Source organism: Bombina bombina, chromosome 3 (assembly GCF_027579735.1).
Source record: "Bombina bombina isolate aBomBom1 chromosome 3, aBomBom1.pri, whole genome shotgun sequence".
Classification (NCBI taxonomy): Eukaryota; Metazoa; Chordata; class Amphibia; order Anura; family Bombinatoridae; genus Bombina; species Bombina bombina.
This window is the reverse complement of record NC_069501.1, coordinates 747,579,741-747,602,185: the sequence shown is the minus strand read 5'-3', so window position 1 is coordinate 747,602,185 and position 22,445 is coordinate 747,579,741. Positions and strand designations below refer to the sequence as shown.

The window sequence follows — 22,445 nt, the reverse complement described above, 5'->3', positions numbered from 1 at the left end:
AACTGATGGCACCACAGCCTGCAGAACCTTTCTCCCAAAAACAGCTTCTGCCGAAGCAAAAACATTAAATTTGTAAAACTTTGTAAAATTATGTAAGGAGGACCAAGTAGCCAACTTACAAATCTGCTCCACAGAGGCCTCGTTCTTAAAGGCCCAAGAAGAGGCCACAGCTCTAGTTGAGTGAGCCGTAATCCTCTGAGGAGGCTTATGTCCCTCTGTCTCATAGGCCAAATGGATAATGCTTCTCAACCAAAAAGACAGAGAAGTGGAAGAGGGCCTCTGCCCCCTACACTTCCCTGAATACAAGACCCAAATAAGTCTGTCTGAAATCTTTCGTGGCCTGAAGATAAAACTTCAAAGCTCAAACCACCTCCAAGTTATGCAGTAACCTTTCCTTAGATGAAGAAGGGTTAGGACACAAAGAAGGAACTACAATCTCCTGATTGATGCTACGAACTGACACCACCTTGGGGAAAAATTCAAACCCAGTGCGAAGCACAGCCTTATCAGCGTGAAAAATCAGGTAAGGGGGCTCAGATTGCAAGGCTGCCAACTACGAGACTGCAAGCTGATGCAACAGCCAGAATAAATAGAACCTTTAAGGAAATAATCTTAATGTTAAGAGCATGCATAGGCTCAAACAGAGCCCTCTGCAACACCTTAAGAACCAAATTTAAGCTCCAAGGATGAGCAGAATTTTTAAAGACAGGTCTGATCCTAGGTAGAGCCGGAACAAAGGATTGAATATCAGGAAGCTACGCTAGCTTCTTGTGTAACAGCACCAATAACGCCAAAATCTGTCCCTTTAAGAAACTGGCGACAAGACCCTTATCCAGTCCATCCTGGAGAAAGGCCAGAATCCTTAATACCCTAACCTTGTCCAGGGGATAACCATGTTCTTCACACCAGGATAAGTAGGTCATCCACACCTTATGATAGATGCGACCAGTGACCGGCTTCCTGGCCTGGATGAGAGTATCAATTACTCTCTCATAAAAACCTCTCTTGGCCAAGACTAGGCATTCAATCTCCATGCAGGCAGCCTCAAAGAATCGAGATTTTGGTGTAGAAAGGGACCCTGAACCAGCAGATCTCTGCAACAGGGCAACCTCCATGGAGGAGAAGATGACATCCCCACCAGATCAGCAAACCATGTCCTCCACAGCCACAACAAAGCAATCAGAATGGTCAAGGCTTGCTCCTGTTTGATGTGGGCCACCACTCGAGGAAGAAGTGGCAATGGTGGGAAAATGTAAATTAGGTTGAACTCCCAAGGCACCTCTAAGGCATCTATCAGCTCTGCCTGTGGGTCCCTGGACCGCAACCTGTATCTGGGTAGCTTGAAGTTGAGTCTGGACGCCATGAGGTCTATCTCCATTGTCCCTATCTGTTGCAGATCTCAGCAAACATCTCGGGATGGAGAGACCATTCCCCCGGATGAAACGATCGTCTGCTGAGAAAGTCCGCGTCCCAGTTGTCCACACCTAGAATGTGAATAGCTGAGAGCGAACAATTGTGAGTCTCTGCCCATTCCAGAATCTGAGATACTTCACTCATGGCTAGGGAGCTTCTCACCCCCCTGATGGTTTATGAAGCCACTGAGGTAATGTTGTCGGACTGGAATCTGATGAATCGGGACGACCCCAGGAGGGGCCAAGCCCTCAGAGCATTGAATATCGCTCAAAGTTCCAGAATATTTATTGGTAGAGTCGACTCCTCTCGAGTCCACCTGCCCTGTGCCCTTCTGGCACCCCAAACAGCTCCCAATCATGATAGACTTGCGTCCGTGGTCACAATCTCCCAGGATGGCCTCAAGAAGGATGTCCCCTGGGCCAGCTGTCCCGGACGGATCCACCAAGAGAGGGATTCCCTCACTTGGTTGTCCAGAGAGATCTGTTGGGATAAATTTGAATGATCGCCATTCCATTGTTTCAACATGCATAACTGAAGAGGTCTGAGATGGAACCTGGTGAATGTAATGACATCTATGCTGGGTACCATGAGTTCAGTCACCTCCATACACCTGGCCACAGATATCCTTGAGGAGGTCTGAAGGGCAAGACAGCTGGACACAATCTTGGAATGTCTCTGCTCTGTCAAGAATATCTTCATCAATATGGAATCTATTATCGTACCCAGGAACTACACCCTGTTGCTGGGAACCAGAGAACTCTTTCTTTTGTTTATCTTCCATCCATGGGATCGAATGAGAAGAAGAAGAGCCCTCGAGTAGTCCTCCACAAGACTGCAGGACGGAGCCTGGATCAAAAGATCATCCAGATAAGGAGCCACTACAATACCTCTGACTCTCTCTACCGCGAGCAGCGCGCCACCCCCAGAACCTTCGTAAAGACTCTTTGGGCAGTCGCCAGACCAAACGGTAGGGCCACAAACTGGAAGTGTTAGTCCAGAAACGCAAATCCTAGGAACCTGATGTGGTCCTTGTGGATTGGCACATGAAGGTAGGCATTCTTCAAGTCTATTGTCGTCATAAACTGCCGCTCTTGAAATAGGGGCAGAATCAATCTGATCGTCTCCATTTTGAACGATGGGACTGACAGAAACTTGTTTAGGCACTTTAGGTCCAGAATTGGGACCACGAAAAGGTTTGAATAGTACCCTAGACCCCTTTCTGCTAGAGGTACTGGAATGATTGCTCCGAGAGATGAGAGATCCCTCACGCACTCTAGAAAAGTGTCTCTCTTCTCTGGTCTTGAGGATAGGTTTGACAGGAGGAATCTGCCCCTGGGCGGATGAGTCTTGAACCCTATCCTGTAACCCTAGGTGATAACCTCAAGAACCCAAGGATCTTGTACATCTCTCACCCAAGCCTCTGTGAACAGAGATAGTCTGCCCCCTACGTGATCCAGCAACGGATCGGGGGCCACCGCTTCATGCCAACTTTGTCTTGGCGGACTTATTGCTCTGCTTAGTTTTGTTCCAAGAGTTAGCTGGCTTCCAAGTTCCATTGGACTGCTTGGTCTTTGCAGCAGGCTGCTGGCGTTGAGACTTGTCCAAACGAAAGGGACGAAAAGTAGAGCCCTTAGGCTTATTCTTCTTATCCTGTGGAAGGGAAAGCACCCTTGCCTCCCGTGACTGTGGATTTGATAGAGTCCAGGCCTGGACCAAAAAGGACTTTCCACTGAAATGGAAGGGATAGTAATATAGACTTGGAAGTCATGTCAGCAGGCCATGACTTTAACCACAGAGTCCTACGGGCTAAAACAGAGAAACCTGATGTCTTAGCATTCAGGCGAATAATCTGCATATTTGCATCACAGATAAAGGAATTTGCGACCCTTAAGGCCTTAATTTTTTCCTGTATCTCCTCGAGGGGAGTCTCCACCTTGACCATAGCTGACAGTGCATCACACCAATAGGTAGCTGCACCAGCCACTGCATAGATCATCGCTGCCGGTTGGAAAACAAACCCCGTGAGTTGGAACAACTTTCTCAACATGGATTCCAACTTTTTATCCATGGGCTCTTTGAACGATGAACTATACTCGAGGAGAATAGTCGTGCACTTAGCCAGTGTGGAGATCGCTCCATCCACTTTAGAAATAGCCCCCCATAGCTCCAGCTGAGAGTCCGGAATAGGGAAAAGCTTTTAAAAGAGGTAGAAGGAGAAAAGGACGAGCCTAGTTTCTCCCACTCATTCTTAAAGTGAAGGTAAACGTTGGTGAATGAAAGCCCGTTTTTTAAAAATACTATTAAAAGCAGGGGCACTTTCATTGATCAAAGTTTACAAAGCAGCCGTTTTGTTAAAAAAAATTACCTTTTTTTTCCTTTCACAGCTACAGCAGCTTCCCCCACCTAGAGATCCTCTATTCACACGTCAGCAATGACTAATCCTGCTTCCTCCAATCACAGCATGGCCTCAGGCAATGACTACCCTGGGGGGAAAGCTGTGATTGGAGGAAGCAGGGTTAGTCATTGCTGAAGTGTGAATAGAGGATCTCTAGGTGGGGGAAGATGCTGTAGCTGTGAAAAGAAAAAAAGGTATTTTTTTTAACAAAACGGCTGCTTTGTAAACTTTGATGAATGAAAGTGCCCCTGTTTTTAATAGTATTTTTAAAAAACGGGCTTTCATTCACCAAAGTTTACCTTCACTTTAATAATCGTAGCCATCTTTACGGGGACTGGGAAGGTCTGAGGCACCACCCTGTCCTTATAAACCCTATCTAGTTTAGGGATCGAAGATTCTTCCGGAAGTTTCGGTTCCGGAACCTCCAATGTAGCAAGCGCTTCTTTCAGTAAAAAGCCCAAATGCTCCATCTTAAATTTAAAATCTGTCTACTCCATAGCCGGAGGTCTAGAAGACGCAGATTCCGTTCTATGACCCAGACCACAGAGAAACCGTTACGTCTCCCGCAAATGCCGATCAGGAAAGAGGAAGTTGAAGAGGCCACACTCGGTCACATGGAGTACCATGCAGGACCGCACCTGCACTATAGAGAAAGGCTGCATCGATCTACACCTGAGTGTTCACACATTGCTAGATCCTCATCTCACACATGACATAGCATTGACACAATAAAGATATTATGCATAAATCCCCCCCTGTTCAATAATTCCCCTTCCAGGGATATTAACCCTTGATTCTATCAGATAAAAGGAGACACACTGTGACCCTGTCTTCTTGCATTATCATATGTGTATAAATGAAACAATCTTACCAGAATCTACGCCGTGGAACAGGAACATGACCCTTAAAGTGTGACAGGTTAAAAGCAGTGCACCTGACATGGACTTGAGAGAATAAAGGCAGGCAGCAAAACTCATCAACACTGATTACCCAGGAGCTGTTAATATGAGTCGGGATGGTTTTGCAGAGACGACACTCCCTGTATCTCCGGACTCCCATCCATGCTCTCACTGAGAGGCTGACAGGATTACTTAAAACTCCAGGCCAATTCGAAGAGTACTACCTTCCATAAGAGATTACTCCGAATCTACCAACACTTCTCTGCCAACAATCCTGTGATGAAAGGCTAAGAATGACTGGGGATGAGGGAAGTGGGGGAGGTATTTAAGCCTTTGACTGTGATGTCTTTGCCTCCTCCTGGTGGCCAGGTTCTTAATTCCAACAAGTAATGAATGAAGCAGTGGACACTCCGCCATTTAAGATGGAAACTAATGTCTATTTTACATGGTGGTTATCAAATTGTTTGTATTATTTGGTGATAAAGTGATAAAGATAAAGAGTGCTATTAGACAATAATAATGAAGGTGACAACATGTTGCTTAAGGTAAAGGATCAATTTTACTTAAGTTTTTTTTACATATAACTATCTTAACTTTGCACATTTTACATACTATTGAAGAGAATACACATAAAACTTGAAAACAAATTTCAAAATTACCTCTCGAGAAACTGTGTCATGAAGAGTCCCCTCAAATTCAACTGATTTCTTTGGCGGATAAAATGGTAAATTTTCATGCAAGTAGACACACAGCATAAGCATTGTAATTGGATTTGGATCACATATATCTGTGGCCTTAATTAATAATAAAAAAAAGTTAATTTTACTAAATTCAAAAACAGTTTAATTATTTTGTAAGTGGTATTATTTTTATATTATATTTATTTCACTACTTCAAGGATCTTTTTTAACTTTATTAAAGGCCAATTCAAATCTTCAAAATAGATGCACTTTGATATACAGAAAGTCAATTTTAAGTTTTATAAATTGGGCTTTTAAGACAGACTGTGACTCTGAATGTTTGACCTCTTCAACATGGAAGAACCATTTTTCTAAAGAGGGTAATGCATCAACAGGCACTAAAAGCCATTGGTGAAAAAGAGTGTTTTCTAATTGAGCCTCTGTCAGTTCCCATATAAAATCCAGAGAGATAAAAGAAGAAGTATCTCTTTTAAATGAGTGGGCATAAGATGCAGGCAATCACTAGGCCCCAGATTTTTATGTTTTTTATTAAGGGTTAGGAAGCAGATAGCTCTCCGCTCATAATCTGTCCCAAAGGGTGGATTCCCCTTTTTCAGCTCCCTCTAGTGAAAGAACCACAGTTTTTTAATGTTTCCCTTCTGTTATGCACTGGTCTGGGAAAACACCCAAAGTGATACCTTTCCTCAAAAGGAAATTAAAGAAAAATGTTAAAAATATACATAGCATAGCCAGTAATTTTTGCTAGCTAGCCCTTAGGTACTAATTTTTCAATTTTACATGTTTCTGTAAAAAATGCATTCATAAAATAAAACAAAAAAAAAAAAAACTGTTTAATTTAATATGCTTTGTAATGCTCAATAAAACATTTTATTACTACTGTGTAGTTATAATTAGTATTTTCTATCAGCCAAAGAGGCAAACTGAAACCAAACTAAATAAACATTTGTTTGGCTACATGGGTCAAGTCCAGTGGGAACACATGGGAACGGAGTTCCTGAACTATTTTTGTAGGAGGAACTAAGTTCCCTGTGGACAAAGAATATAAATGCTTCAGTTAACACTGCTGCTGCATGTGGGGGGAGCTGGAGCACAGTCTGGTCAGAGGGATAGTAAGATTCTCTAGTAATGGGTTATAACACTTCCTACAATACACTAAATGCAAGTCTGGTGCTTACATTTCTGTGTGACTTGCTGTGGGGTTATTTAGCTCCCCTTAGTAGAAATAGGACTATTGTACCTTATGAGTTTTCCGCACACAATTTGATCTTTTTGCAATCAATTTCCATTGTTCAGCTATTAAAAGTCTTGAAAAATCGTGATTATGCATGCACATTTGCCTTTTATGCAACAATCCTTTCCGCGCTCGAAGAGCGGTAAAAAGTTTTACGCAACATAAAATTTTCACAAAACACTTCAAAAATACATTATAAAGTACAGTTACACTCATAATAACACTGTCTAATAAAAATTATTTAAAAAAAATATTGAACACAAAAGTTATAAGAGCTCAAAGATACAAGATCTCGGGTGTAAGAAAAAAAAAAGCTGACAAAGGGATTTTACATTGACATACATACACATACATAGAGAAACAGGATTTATATGTATAGAGATATGTTTAACTATGGAGATAATGAAAACATTTCACATTACAATCTTATGCAAATTAAACATTATCTCAGAGGGATTTTCAAAGAAAGTTTCCCATATAGACCGTAATATATTCAGACATAAATATATTCATATACATATATCAAAAAATAGATATATCAGTCCAAAAATCATCACATATATAAAGAAATATTTATTTAGAATTAAATAGAACATATTCCGTTGTGAAAACATTTTCTCTATATGAAATATTCGCATTTTTAGGTACACTTTTTGAGGAGAATATGTCATGGGCTTTGCGCAACATGTTAGGATTTTTTTTTTTTCGATTTGTCTTTACCATTGACTTCTATGGGGAATATGTGACCACGCATGCAATTTTGCAGTTTGCATTACACAGCTTATCGCACATGCAAAATAAGTTATTTCTCAACTTGTAATACATGCGCAACCCCAAATGTGAAAAAGCTATAAAATGCGCAAAGTATTCGCAACTTATTTGCAGTGCGATTTTTAATCTTGCCCTAAGTGGGTGAGAATCTGTGACATCCTGAGAGCCAGAGAGTAGCATCTCCTACAACTTTACTAAGGCTCTTAGCTTTCTGAATTATTAAACATCATCTAAATGCCCCTTCATTTTCTATTAAGTGTGTGTCTGGCTTCTAAGTATTCAGTATCAGTTAAATCTTAAATTACAAAAAAAAAAATGTCACCCCTGCCATGTAAAAATATAACCATGGGTGTCCATTTTCATGCCCAAAGGCAACCATTCAGCACATTTTAATTTGCATTCATTAACCATATTGTATAGAGTATATATATATATATATATATATATATATATATATATATATATATATATATATATATAATACAGTGTGTGTGTGTGTGTCTATGAAACAATACTAATTGTGAGGGAGGTGGAAGTCTTCCTGAGTTCCCATATTTTTTTAGGACTTGACCCTCGCTTGTCTAGCAGAATAATACAGTGGAAATAAATCTGACCTCTCTGCTGGTGAACCACTGCAGACCTTAGATCCTATATATATATATATAATATTTAAAATATAATTAGTTATTTAGAATATAATTTTATTCTTTTATTAAACCATTTAAGTTGGAAAAAAAATGTACTTCTTTTTTTCCTGTCAGCATTTCTATTTAAAATGCAAAGACGAGTTTTAACACACAACACACAAAGCTAATAACCTTCTTAAAAAGCTTAGTGTATATATTTACCTGTATATCTATGTCAAGGTTGATTGTACGGAATGCATTGACAAGGATAAGGGAATTATGCAGACATTCTTCTTGAGTTTCGGGATTAGTGTTCATACGAATGAAGTGAGTAGATATCTGCCCAGAAGTAAACACAGTAATCCAGTAAAATGGATGAAAAGGATACACTTAAACATTAATTAAATATTTAAGTTTAATAAATCTTTGTTGTAGCTCAATATAGAAGTATGTGACAAAATTTAATAAAATGTATTGCAGTTTAAAAAAGTTCTACAAATCTTAAAAAAATTGTTGTGTTTATCCCCAATAAAGTATGAAAGCTCCAATTAATATAACAAATTAATTATTAAAAGAAAAAAAAAAGAAAAAGATTTTTTAGTCGACATTATTATCATTGGTTTTACTGTCTTCTGTTTCTGTTTAATAAAAAGGGAACTGCAATAAGCATCATTCTATTATTGGCATCTGCTTTTATGTCTTTACTATATTAATAACATACGGCTAGATTTAGAGTTTTGCGGCGAAAGGGTGTGTTAGCTACGCGTGTATTTTTTCCCCTGCACCTTTTAAATACAGCTGGTATTTAGAGTTTTCTGAAGGGCTGCGTTAGGCTCCAAAAAGGGAGCGTACAGGCATATTTACCGCCACTTCAACTCTAAATACCAGCGGTGCTTACGGATGCGGCCAGCTTCAAAAACGTGCTCGTGCACGATTCCCCCATAGGAAACAATGGGGCAGTTTGAGCTTGAAAAAAACCTCCAAACGCAGCCCCATCCATCCGGCGCGGAGCGGGACCATCTTGATAGGAATCCTATCAGCCAATCAGAATTCGAGGGACGCCATCTTGGATGACGTCCCTTAAAGGAACCTTCATTCGTCGGGAGTCGCCGGAAGAAGAGGATGGATCTGCGTCGGCTGCTTCAAGATGGTCCCGCTCCGCGCCGGATGGATGAAGATAGAAGATGCCGCCTGGATGAAGATGTCTGCCGGTCCGGATCTCCTCTTCTTGCAGGATAGGATGAAGACTTCGGAGCCTCTTCTGGACCTCTTCTTGCCGGATAGGATGAAGACTTCGGACCCTCTTCTGGATGGATCGGTGATACCCGGCGTGGTGAAGATAAGGTAGGGAGATCTTCAGGGGCTTAGTGTTAGGTTTATTTAAGGGGGGTTTGGGTTAGATTAGGGGTATGTGGGTTGTAATGTTGGGGGGGTATTGTATGGGTTTTTTTACAGGCAAAAGAGCTGTTTACTTTGGGGCATGCCCCGCAAAAGGCCCTTTTAAGGGCTGGTAAGGCAAAAGAGCTGTTTAATTTTATTTTAGAATAGGGTAGGGCATTTTTTTATTTTAGGGGGCTTTGTTATTTTTTTAGGGGGCTTAGAGTAGGTGTAATTAGTTTAAAATTCTTGTAATCTTTTTTTATTTTTTTAATTTAGTGGGGGTTTTTTTTGTAATTTAGTTTAGTTGATTTAATTGTAGATAATTGTAGGTAGCTTATTTAATTAATTTATTGATAGTGTAGTGTTAGGTTTAATTGTAACTTAGATTTATTTTACAGGTAATTTTGTAATTATTTTAACTAGGTAGCTATTAAATAGTTATTAACTATTTAATAGCTATTGTACCTAGTTAAAATAAATACACAGTTGCCTGTAAAATAAATATAAATCCTAAAATAGCTACAATATAATTATTTGTTATATTTTAGCTATATTAAGGTTTATTTTACAGGTAAGTATTTAGCTTTAAATAGGATTATTTTATTTAATAAGATTAATTTTATTTCGTTAGATTTAAATTATATTTAACTTAGGGGGGTGTTAGTGTTAGGGTTAGACTTAGCTTTAGGGGTTAATACATTTATTAGAGTAGCAGTGAGGTCCGGTCGGCAGATTAGGGGTTAATAAGTGTAGGTAGGTAGCGGCGACGTGGGGGGGGCGGCAGATTAGGGGTTAATAAATATTATGTAGGTGTCGGCGATGTTAGGGGAAGCAGATTAGGGGTACATAGGGATAATGTAGGTTGCGGCAGTGTGCGGTCGGCAGATTAGGGGTTAAAATTTTACTTATAGTGGCGGCGATGTGGGGGGGGGCTTCGGTTTAGGGGTACATAGGTAGTTTATGGGTGTTAGTGTACTTTAGAGCACAGTAGTTAAGAGCTTTATGAACCGGCGTTAGCCCATAAAGCTCTTAACTCCTGACTTTTTGCTGCGGCTGGAGTTTGGTCGTTAGAGTTCTAACGCTCACTTCAGCCAAGACTCTAAATACCGGCGTTAGGAAGATCCCATTGAAAAGATAGGATACGCAATTGGCGTAAGGGGATCTGCGGTATGGAAAAGTTGCGGCTGGAAAGTGAGCGTTAGACCCTTTCCTGACTGACTCCAAATACCAGCAGGCGGCCAAAACCAGCGTTAGGACCCCTTAACTCTAAATCTAGGCGATAGATTTCTTTGTAAAATATCTCAATCACATAATGGGCATTTCCGTGTTAACCCCTCTCACTTTTATGCATTACAAAAAGGGGTCATTTTTTTCTAATTACTGATATTTTTTGCAGAAGTTTAACTGAATCAATTCCATTAAAAGGGCAACTATTCTCAAAAAGCCTAGATCAATACCTTGGATAAAAAACAAAAAAACAAAAAAAAGGCTCTATTTCTGTTTAAATGGAGTGATATCAATAACTGCTACAAATTCTCTGGTATTTTGGACAAGTTCTTCTCTGAAATTCCCAGTAGCAAAGGGGTTAATCTATTTGGATTTTAGCCAACTTTAATCAACTTATAAAATTTATTTTAGTATACCTTTTACTGGTAGCTTTTTTATTTTTGATAATGTTTTTTGTAACTTAGTTGGTATTTGTCAAGGGTCTTGGGGGTTAGCTATTATGGGGTTAAGTAGTGTAGGGGTAGTTTGTGATGGGGTTATGGCATAGGGGGTTAATAGATTAGGGAATAGTTTGTGGTGAGGGTAATAGCAGTTTAGGGGTTAAGTAAAGCAGGGAGTTTATTGTGGTGGGGCATGTGGTGGTTTAGGGGTTAACTTAAGTAGTGTGGAGTAGTTTGTGATGGGGTTTGTGGCAGTTATAGTGTTACTAGCTTAGGGGGTAGTTTGTGATGAAGTACTGGGAGTTTGAGGGTTAAGTAGAGTAGAGAGTTTATTGTGGTGGGGGATGTGGCGGTTTAGGGGTTAAGTATTGTAGGGTTATTGCGGTGCATGTCTATCTTGGTTTAGGGGTTAATAGTGTAGGGTGTTAAAAACTATGAGGGTTATGGCATATTAGGGGTTAATATTGTAGGCTGCTGTATGTTTACATGGTTGAGTGATATATTTAAAAGTGATCCTTTACTTTATATTGTCAATATAGTTGGCAATGCTGCTTGGAATATATCTTCAGCATTTCCACCCATTGCAATTTATAGTAAAACATTTTTAGGCAATGCTGAATTTAAACGTTGATGTCAGCCACTTGGAATATTTTGCTGTCTTTCTCTACATCGCGACGGATACCTTTTGAATATATTGCCACCTTGTGGAACTTTCAGTAATCGGGGCATAAGTATTGGGATTTGGTATACAGGCAGAGATAAGATAAGGAAGCATTTGTGTGTACAGAAACTGATAATATAAGGAGATCTGATTTCCTTGCAAGTCCAACTCTTAATGATTTGTTGTAATGTCAAAGAACAAAACCAGCTATTTCATATACAAATATAAACCTAAACAAGAAATTTCTCTGTTACTGGCATAACAAATCACATTAAGGGAAAAACAATTATACAGTATACTATCCGTTTAAGTTATCTTTATATGTATATAAAAAAATAAGCCTCTAGTTGTCTATTTATGTAAGTAGGACTAATATATTTTTACAGGTGTATCTAGCAAATATTTACTTCTGAAACTAGCTATAATTAGGTCTTTGAAGCCCTACATATAACACATTGGCAAGTGCAGAACATTAATCCCTGACTTTAAGTTGGATGGATTAGAAAGCCAAATATACTTTTAATAGCAAGAGGGATCTTTGTTTTTAACCCCTTAGCAACCAAGGACGTACAGGGTACATCCTACAAAAACTGTCAGTTAATGACCAAGGACGTACCCTGTACATCCTCAGGGGTTTCAAGCGGTGGAAATGATCGTGATCGCTTACAGACGCTTTCAAGGTATTGCAGTGATGTCTCGATATTGAGGCATCACTGCAAAACCTTTTTTTAACCACTTACCATTAGCCATAGCAGGGAGGCAGCCTATCACGGGATCACTTTCTGATCCGGTGCGCGCAAGTGGTAGTACTTTAAATGTTGATGCCTTGAAGGTGATGGGATGGAGGGAGAGGGAAAGTGGGGGTTAATAAATGTTAAGAAGGGAATCTGGGAGGGGTAGGGGGTAGGCTATTGAGGGGGGCTGCTAGACTACAGAAAATTTACATTTTTTTTTACCAAACTGGGCACTGACAGACAGCTACCAGTACCCAAGATGGTAGCAAATAGGTAGAGGGGGAGGGTTAGAGAGCTGTTTGGGGGGGATCAGGGAGGTTGGGGGCTAAGAGGGGATCCAACACTGCAGAATCAATTAAAACTAATTTAAACAATTATATATATATATATATATATATATATATATATAAATATATATATATATAGTTTTTTTTTATTTTAGTACTGGCAGACTTTCTGCCAGTACTTAAGATTGAAGTGACAATTGTGAGGTGGGGGAGGGATGAGAGCTGTTTGAGGGGATCAAGGAGGAATCAGGGGGTGGGATATGTCAGGTGGGAGGCTGATCTCTACACTAAAGCTAAAATTAACCCTACAAGCTACCTAATTAAACTGCTGGGCATAATACAAGTGTGGTGTGCAGCAGCATTTAGCGGCCTTCTAATTACAAAAAAGCAATGCCAAAGCCATATATGTCTGCTATTTCTTAACAAAGAGGACCCCAGAGAAGCATTTACAATCATTTATGTCATAATTGCACAAGCTGTTTGTAATAATTTCAGTGAGAAAACTAAAATTTGTTAAAAAGTTAACAATTTTTTTTATTTGATTGCATTTGGCGGTGAAATGGTGCCATAAAATATACCAAAATGGGCCTAGATAAATACTTTGGGTTGTCTACTACACAACACTAAAGCTAAAATTAACCCTACAAGCTACCTACAAGCTACCTAATTAACCCCTTCACAGCTGGGCATAATACGAGTGTGGTACGCAGCGGCATTTAGCGGCCTTCTAATTACCATAACTAATGCCAAAGCCATAATTGTCTGCTATTTCTGAACAAAGGGGATCCTAGAGAAGCATTTACAACCATTTGTGCCATAATTGCACAAGCTGTTTGTAAATAATTTCAGTGAGAAACCTAAAGTTTGGGGAAAAGTTTGGGAAAAGTGAACGATTTTTTTTCATTTAATCGCATTTGGAGGTGAAATGGTTGCATGAAATATACTAAAATTGGCCTAGATCAATACTTTGGGTTGTCTACTAAAATAAATTATATACATGTGAAGGGTTATTCAGGGATTCCTGACAGATATCAGTGTTCCAATGTAACTATCGCTAATTTTGAATAAAAATGGTTTGGAAATAGCAAAGTGCTACTTGTACTTATTGCCCTATAACTTGCAAAAAAAGCAAAGAACATGTAAACACTGGGTATTTCTAAACACAGGACAAAATTTTGAAACTATTTAGCATGGGTATTTTTTAGTGGTTGTAGATGTGTAACAGATTTTGGGGGTCAAAGTTCGAAAAAGTGTCTTTTTTTCCATTTTTTTAATTATATTTTATAAAAAAAATTATAGTAAATTATAGGATACTAGGCGATATGCCTGCCCAGAGGGCAGTCTAATAAAAAAAAACTATAACCCCCAAAGCTAAAAATACAAAAAATAAAAAATTTAAATTACTGAAAAAAATAAACAAAGCTATCCAAAATAAAAAAAATTAAACCTAAACTAATACCCCTATAAAAATAAAAAAACATCCACCAAACCCCCCAAAATAAAAAAAACTAACACTAAAAAAACCTAAACTACCCATTGCCCCTAAAGGGCCATTTGTATGGGCATTGTCCTTAAAATGGCATTCAGCTCTTTTACTGCCCTTAAAAGGGCAATCAGCTATTTTCCAGCCCATTAAATACTTAATCTTAAAAATAAAAATCCTAACACTAAGCCCCAAATAGGTACTCAGCGTTCCTGAAGTCTGGCGGAGAAGGTCTTCTTCCAGGCGGCTCCATCGTCTTCTATCTTCATCCGGAGTGAAGACGTTGCGGCGGTGTGGAACTGTGGATCCTCAGCGGAGGTCCTCACCAGCGGAAACGGAGGAGTGGAGCTGTCTTCCACGCTATGTAAATCCTCGGCGGTGGCAGCAGTCCTCAGCGGCATGGAGGCTCCTCTTCATCCGATATCCATCCTACACTAAAGATTGAATGCAAGGTACTACAATCAATTTGGGGTACCTTGCATTCCTATTGGCTGAAATTTTGAAATCAGCCAATAGGATTAGAGACAATAAGATTTCAGTAGCTCTCATCCTATTGGCTGATTTCAAAATTTCAGCCAATAAGAATGCAAGGTACCCCAATAAATATGGGGTACCTTGCAGTTAATCTTCGGTGTGCAACGGACGATCACATGAAGAGGAGCCTCCATGCCGCCGAGGACCACCATGGTTGAGGACTGCCGCTGAGGATCCAGGCATCGGGAAGACAGCTCCACACCTCCGCTCCATGCCGCCTTCGCTCCGGATGGAGATAGAAGATGATGCAGCCACCTGGAAGAAGACCTTTTCCGCCGGACTTCAGGAACAGTGAGTACCTATTTGGTTTAGGTTTAGGCTTTTTTATTTTAATTTTTTGGGTGGTTTTTTTTTAGATTTTGTTTTTTTTGGGCTTGAAAAAAAGCTGATTGTGCTAGTTTTTTTTATTTTGGGGGGTTTTGTGGGTGGGGGGGTTTACTGTTAGGGGGAGACATAGTATTTGTAGGGGTAAAAGAGCTGTTTAACTTAGGGCAATGCCCTACAAAAGGCCCTTTCTTTTAAGGGCTATTGGTAGTTTAGATTAGGGGGCTTTTTTATTTTCATAGGGATTAGGTCTAAAAAAAAAAATTTTTATAATTTTGTTTATTTTTTTTGTAATGTTAGACTTTTTTATTTTTTTTAATTTAATGTTAGTTTTTTTATTTTAATTGTAATTTAGTTGTAATTGGGGTTAATTTAGGGGGTGTTAGGTTAGGGGGCTTAGTAATTAAATTAGTTATTTGCGTTGTGGGGGGTTTGGCGGTTTAGAGGTTAATAGGTTAATTAGGTTGATTGTGATGTGGGTATTTGGCGGTTTAGGGGTTAATAGGTTAATTAGTTTTATTGCGATGTGGGGATCGCCGTTTTAGGAGTTAATAGGTTAAATAAGCTTATGCGATATGGGGGTTTTGCAGTTTAGGGGTTAATAGGTTAATTAGGTTTATTGTGATGTGGGTGGTTGACGGTTAAGGGGTTAATATTTTAATTATGTTATTTGCGGATTGGGGTTAATTACTTTATTGTTTTGCGATGTGGGGTTTGGCGGTTTAGGGGTTTGTTAATACTTCGTGCAGGAGGTTAGGTTTTTTTTTGTTATACTTTCTACGGGCAGTTACGTGTTTTTACTTTTATTTCTTGCAGGCGGTTACGTATTTTTTAGTTACTTTGTGTTGGGTGGTTGTGTGATTTTTTTAAAACTTTGGTTTTGCCTTGCGCAGTCAAAATTCCTTTGAGGATGTGTGCACAACTGGCGACGGCAATTGACGTGTTACAAATGCCATTATAGTATAGATGATTAAAATAATGGTATCTTTAGAAAGTCCATTTAATGGCGAGAAAAACTGGATATAATATGTGTGGGTACAATAAATGAATAAGAGGAAAATTACAGCTAAACACAAACACCGCAGAAATGTAAAAATAGCCCTGGTCGCAAACGGTCAGAAAATTGAAAAGTGATATGGTCACTAGTGGGGTTAATTACCAACTTTAAACAACTTTGGATATACCAGGCTGTTGTAAAGGTAAAATACATTATAGCAAATTATTTCCAGCTACTTTACCCAACTTTAGCCAAGATTACAAGTTCAGCTCAAAAATAACAGAATTTATGCTTACCTGATAAATTACTTCTCCAACGGTGTGTCCGGTCCACGGCGTCATCCTTACTTGTGGGATATTCTCTTCCCCAACAGGAAATGGCAAAGAGTCCCAGCAAAGCTGGTCACATGATCCCTCCTAGGCTCCGCCCACCCCAGTCATTCGACCGACGGACAGGAGGAAATATATATAGGAGAAACCATATGATACCGTGGTGACTGTAGTTAGAGAAAATAATTAATCAGACCTGATTAAAAAACCAGGGTGGGCCGTGGACCGGACACACCGTTGGAGAAAGTAATTTATCAGGTAAGCATAAATTCTGTTTTCTCCAACATTGGTGTGTCCGGTCCACGGCGTCATCCTTACTTGTGGGAACCAATACCAAAGCTTTAGGACACGGATGAAGGGAGGGAGCAAATCAGGTCACCTAAACGGAAGGAACCACAGCTTGCAAAACCTTTCTCCCAAAAATAGCCTCCGAAGAAGCAAAAGTATCAAATTTGTAAAATTTGGCAAAAGTGTGCAGTGAAGACTAAGTCGCTGCCTTACATATCTGGTCAACAGAAGCCTCGTTCTTGAAGGCCCATGTGGAAGCCACAGCCCTAGTGGAGTGAGCTGTGATTCTTTCAGGAGGCTGCCGTCCGGCAGTCTCATAAGCCAATCGGATAATGCTTTTAAGCCAAAAGGAAAGAGAGGTAGAAGTCGCTTTTTGACCTCTCCTTTTACCAGAATAACCAACAAACAAGGAAGATGTTTGTCTGAAATCTTTAGTAGCCTCTAAATAGAATTTTAGAGCATGGACTACGTCCAAATTGTGTAACAAACGTTCCTTCTTTGAAACTGGATTCGGACACAAAGAAGGTACAACTATCTCCTGGTTAATATTTTTGTTAGAAACAACTTTAGGAAGAAAACCAGGCTTAGTACGCAAAACCACCTTATCTGCATGGAACACCAGATAGGGCGGAGAACACTGCAGAGCAGATAACTCTGAAACTCTTCTAGCAGAAGAAATTGCAACCAAAAACAAAACTTTCCAAGATAGTAACTTAATATCTATGGAATGTAAAGGTTCAAACGGAACCCCTTGAAGAACTGAAAGAACTAGATTTAGACTCCAGGGAGGAGTCAAAGGTCTGTAAACAGGCTTGATCCTAACCAGAGCCTGAACAAATGCTTGAACATCTGGCGCAGCTGCCAGTCTCTTGTGTAGTAAGACAGATAAAGCAGAGATCTGTCCCTTTAGAGAACTTGCAGATAATCCTTTCTCCAAACCTTCTTGTAGAAAGGAGAGAATCTTAGGAATTTTTATCTTGTTCCATGGGAATCCTTTGGATTCACACCAACAGATATATTTTTTCCATATTTTATGGTAAATTTTTCTAGTTACAGGCTTTCTAGCCTGAATTAGAGTATCTATTACAGAATCTGAAAACCCACGCTTTGATAAAATCAAGCGTTCAATCTCCAAGCCGTCAGTTGGAGGGAAACCAGATTCGGATGTTCGAATGTACCCTGAACAAGAAGGTCCTGTCTCAAAGGTAGCTTCCATGGTGGAGCCGATGACATATTCACCAGGTCTGCATACCAAGTCCTGCGTGGCCACGCAGGAGCTATCAAGATCACCGAGGCCCTCTCCTGATTGATCCTGGCTACCAGCCTGGGAATGAGAGGAAACGGTGGGAATACATAAGCTAGGTTGAAGATCCAAGGTGCTACTAGTGCATCTACTAGAGTCGCCTTGGGATCCCTGGATCTGGACCCGTAGCAAGGAACCTTGAAGTTCTGACGAGACGCCATCAGATCCATGTCTGGAATGCCCCATAATTGAGTTATTTGGGCAAAGATTTCCGGATGGAGTTCCCACTCCCCCGGATGGAATGTCTGACGACTCAGAAAATCCGCTTCCCAATTTTCCACTCCTGGGATGTGGATCGCAGACAAGTGGCAGGAGTGATCCTCCGCCCATTGAATTATCTTGGTCACTTCTTTCATCGCCAGGGAACTCCTTGTTCCCCCCTGATGATTGATATATGCAACGGTCGTCATGTTGTCTGATTGAAACCTTATGAATTTGGCCTTTGCTAGTTGAGGCCAAGCTCTGAGAGCATTGAATATCGCTCTCAGTTCCAGAATGTTTATCGGGAGAAGAGACTCTTCCCGAGACCATAGACCCTGAGCTTTCAGGGATTCCCAGACCGCGCCCCAGCCCACTAGACTGGCGTCGGTCGTGACAATGACCCACTCTGGTCTGCGGAAGCTCATTCCCTGTGACAGATTGTCCAGGGTCAGCCACCAACGGAGTGAATCTCTGGTCTTTTGATCTACTTGAATCATCGGAGACAAGTCTGTATAATCCCCATTCCACTGTCTGAGCATGCACAGTTGTAATGGTCTTAGATTAATTCGTGCAAAAGGAACTATGTCCATTGTTGCAACCATCAATCCTATTACTTCCATGCACTGCGCTATGGAAGGACGAGGAACAGAATGAAGTACTTGACAAGAGCTTAGAAGTTTTGATTTTCTGACCTCTGTCAGAAAAATCCTCATTTCTAAGGAATCTATTATTGTTCCCAAGAAGGGAACTCTTGTTGACGGGGACAGAGAACTTTTTTCTTTGTTCACCTTCCATCCGTGAGATCTGAGAAAGGCTAGGACGATGTCCGTATGAGCCTTTGCTTTTGACAGGGACGACGCTTGAATTAGGATGTCGTCCAAGTAAGGTACTACTGCAATGCCCCTTGGTCTTAGAACCGCTAGAAGGGACCCTAGTACCTTTGTGAAATTCCTTGGAGCAGTGGCTAATCCGAATGGAAGTGCCACAAACTGGTAATGCTTGTCCAGAAAAGCGAACCTTAGGAACTGATGTTGTTCCTTGTGGATAGGAATATGTAGGTACGCATCCTTTAAATCCACGGTAGTCATAAATTGACTTTCCTGGATGGTGGGTAGGATCGTTCGAATAGTTTCCATTTTGAACGATGGTACCCTGAGAAATTTGTTTAGGATCTTCAGATCCAAAATTGGTCTGAATGTTCCCTCTTTTTTGGGAACTATGAACAGATTGGAATAAAATCCCATTCCTTGTTCTCTTATTGGAACTGGATGTATCACTCCCATCTTTAACAGGTCTTCTACACAATGTAAGAATGCCTGTCTCTTTATTTGGTTTGAAGATAAGTGAGACCTGTGGAACCTTCCCCTTGGGGGTAGTTCCTTGAATTCCAGGAGATAACCTTGAGAAACTATTTCTAGCGCCCAAGGATCCTGAACATCTCTTGCCCAAGCCTGAGCAAAGAGAGAGAGTCTGCCCCCCACTAGATCCGGTCCCGGATCGGGGGCTATCCCTTCATGCTGTTTTGGTAGCAGTGGTAGGCTTCTTGGCCTGCTTACCCTTGTTCCAGCCTTGCATTGGTTTCCAGGCTGGTTTGGGTTGTGTATAGGAAAAGCGTCGGGGGGCACCGGAACCTCTAGGAACTTGTCCATCTTACATAATTTCTCTGGAATGACCAAATTGTCACAATCATCCAGAGTAGATAACACCTCCTTAAGCAGTGCGCAGAGATGTTCTAATTTAAATTTAAATGTCACAACATCAGGTTCAGCTTGATGAGAAATTTTTCCTGAATCTGAGATTTCTCCATCAGACAAAACCTCCCTCATGGCCCCTTGAGATTGGTGTGAGGGTATGTCAGAACAGTTATCAGCAGCGCCCTCTTGCTCTTCAGTGTTTAAAACAGAGCAATCGCGCTTTCTCTGATAAGTAGGCATTTTGGATAAAAGATTTGCTATGGAGTTATCCATTACAACCGTTAATTGTTGCATGGTAATAAGTATTAGCGCACTAGATGTACTAGGGGCCTCCTGTGTGGGCAAAACTGGTGTAGACACAGTAGGGGATGATGTAGTATCATGTTTACTCCCCTCATTTGAGGAATCATCTTGGGCAATATCATTATCTGTGGCATTACTGTCCTTACTTTGTTTGGACACTATGGCACAATTATCACATAAATTTAAATGGGGAGACACATTGGCTTTCATACATATAGAACATAGCTTATCTGATGGTACAGACATGTTAAACAGGCTTAAACTTGTCAACAAAGCACAAAAAACGTTTTAAAATAAAACCGTTACTGTCTCTTTAAATTTCAAACTGAAAACACTTTATTACTGAATATGTGAAAAAGTATGAAGGAATTGTTCAAAAATTACCAAAATTTCACCACAGTGTCTTAAAGCATTAAAAGTATTGCACACCAAATTTCAGAGCTTTAACCCTTAAAATAACGGAACCGGAGCCGTTTTTAAATTTAACCCCTATACAGTCCCAGCTATATGCTTTGCTGAGACCCAACCAAGCCCAGAGGGGAATACGATACCAAATGATGCCTTCTAGAAGCTTTTTTAGTGATTCTTAGATCCTCACACATGCATCTGCATGCCTTGCTCTCCAAAAACAACTGCGCAGTAATGGCGCAAAAATGAGGCTCAGTCTATAACTAGAAAGGCTCCCAGACTAAAAAAGGTGTCCAACACAGTGCCTGCCGTTTTTTAAACGTTCCCCAAGATTATAATGCCAATTATTAGCTAGAATCTGCATAATATGCCCCAATAAAGCAATCGTTTTAGTCCATAAAAATGTCTACCAGTTTTTAAGCCCTTTTTTAAGCCCTTTATTCTTTTATGTTTGACTAAGAAAATGGCTTATCGGTCCCCATGAGGGGAAATGACAGCCTTCCAGCATTACATGGTCTTGTTAGAAATATGGCTAGTCATACCTTAAGCAGAAAAGTCTGCTAACTGTTTCCCCCAACTGAAGTTACTTCATCTCAACAGTCCTGTGTGGAAACAGCAATCGATTTTAGTTACTGTCTGCTAAAATCATCTTCCTCTTACAAACAGAAATCTTTGTCTGCCATAAGTCCTTTCTGGGGTCGACTATAGGAAATAATTTCTTAAATATAGGGGGGGGGGAACAAAAGGTATGCCAGGCTTTTCCCATCATCCTTTTCTGTTTCAGAGTAAATAGTACATACCAGCACTATTTTAAAATAACAAACACTTGATAGAAGAATAAAAACTACATTTAAACACCAAAAAACTCTTAACCATCTCCGTGGAGATGTTGCCTGTGCAACGGCAAAGAGAATGACTGGGGTGGGCGGAGCCTAGGAGGGATCATGTGACCAGCTTTGCTGGGACTCTTTGCCATTTCCTGTTGGGGAAGAGAATATCCCACAAGTAAGGATGACGCCGTGGACCGGACACACCAATGTTGGAGAAATTAGTGTTACTGTGCATTAACATCATTCGAGCTCAATCTATTTTTGTGCTCATAAAGTTGTTTTTTTTCACAGCTATCTGCACCATCTATCTGCATGTTCAATAGTTCAGGTGTGCTAAATCCTTCACATTAATTGACTTCTATGGAAGGGCAGTAAAACTCATGTTGAATATCACTCTAGTACTAAGCTGATGGAGCACTAAGCCGAGGATGTGCTAAACCAATGGCATTCAAGTTGCAAACTTCTTGTATTTCTGTGTTATATTAGGAAAAATAATGGTTTACTTTAGGTCTCAAAAAAGAGCTACATTTTACATAGGTATTTTGGATTGTGTTTAACTACAATACTTAACTCCCCACTTGTAATACAAGCACAATGAGTGCACAAATAGCACTCCCTGCACTACCCATTAAAGTAAAGGGTGTGCCTGCGTTAAGATATTTAGATTACAATTTTTGCAATATTCTTAGAGTGAGACTGACTGCAAGATAATGCACCCTGGGCTATTGATTGTACTCCACTCTCAATCTAGCAGTTTGCTTAGGTCAGTTGATAGTAAGTGTATTCTTGCACTAATGTAAACGGACTCAATTTTGCAGGTTTAGTTTATTTGATCAAAGTAAACTTTCTGTAGAAGAATGTCTTCTAATTTTATGAAACCTATAAATCAGTGTTGGCAGAGGTGTCATGGTTTACATCTTCTGATGCATGTATACACCTTGTCTGAGCTACTTATACTATCTAATCATTTATATCATACAAATAGC

General features: G+C 40.1%; 1 protein-coding gene across 1 annotated transcript in view; it reads right to left on the bottom strand.

The window, feature by feature from the left end:
- CFAP47 (cilia and flagella associated protein 47) overlaps positions 1–22,445 on the bottom strand; it is an 801,982-nt gene that overhangs the window by 485,256 nt on the left and 294,281 nt on the right. Inside the window, 2 exon segments of the mRNA XM_053705439.1 lie at positions 5,367–5,501; positions 8,259–8,375. Coding sequence (XP_053561414.1) covers positions 5,367–5,501; positions 8,259–8,375 — 252 coding nt within the window.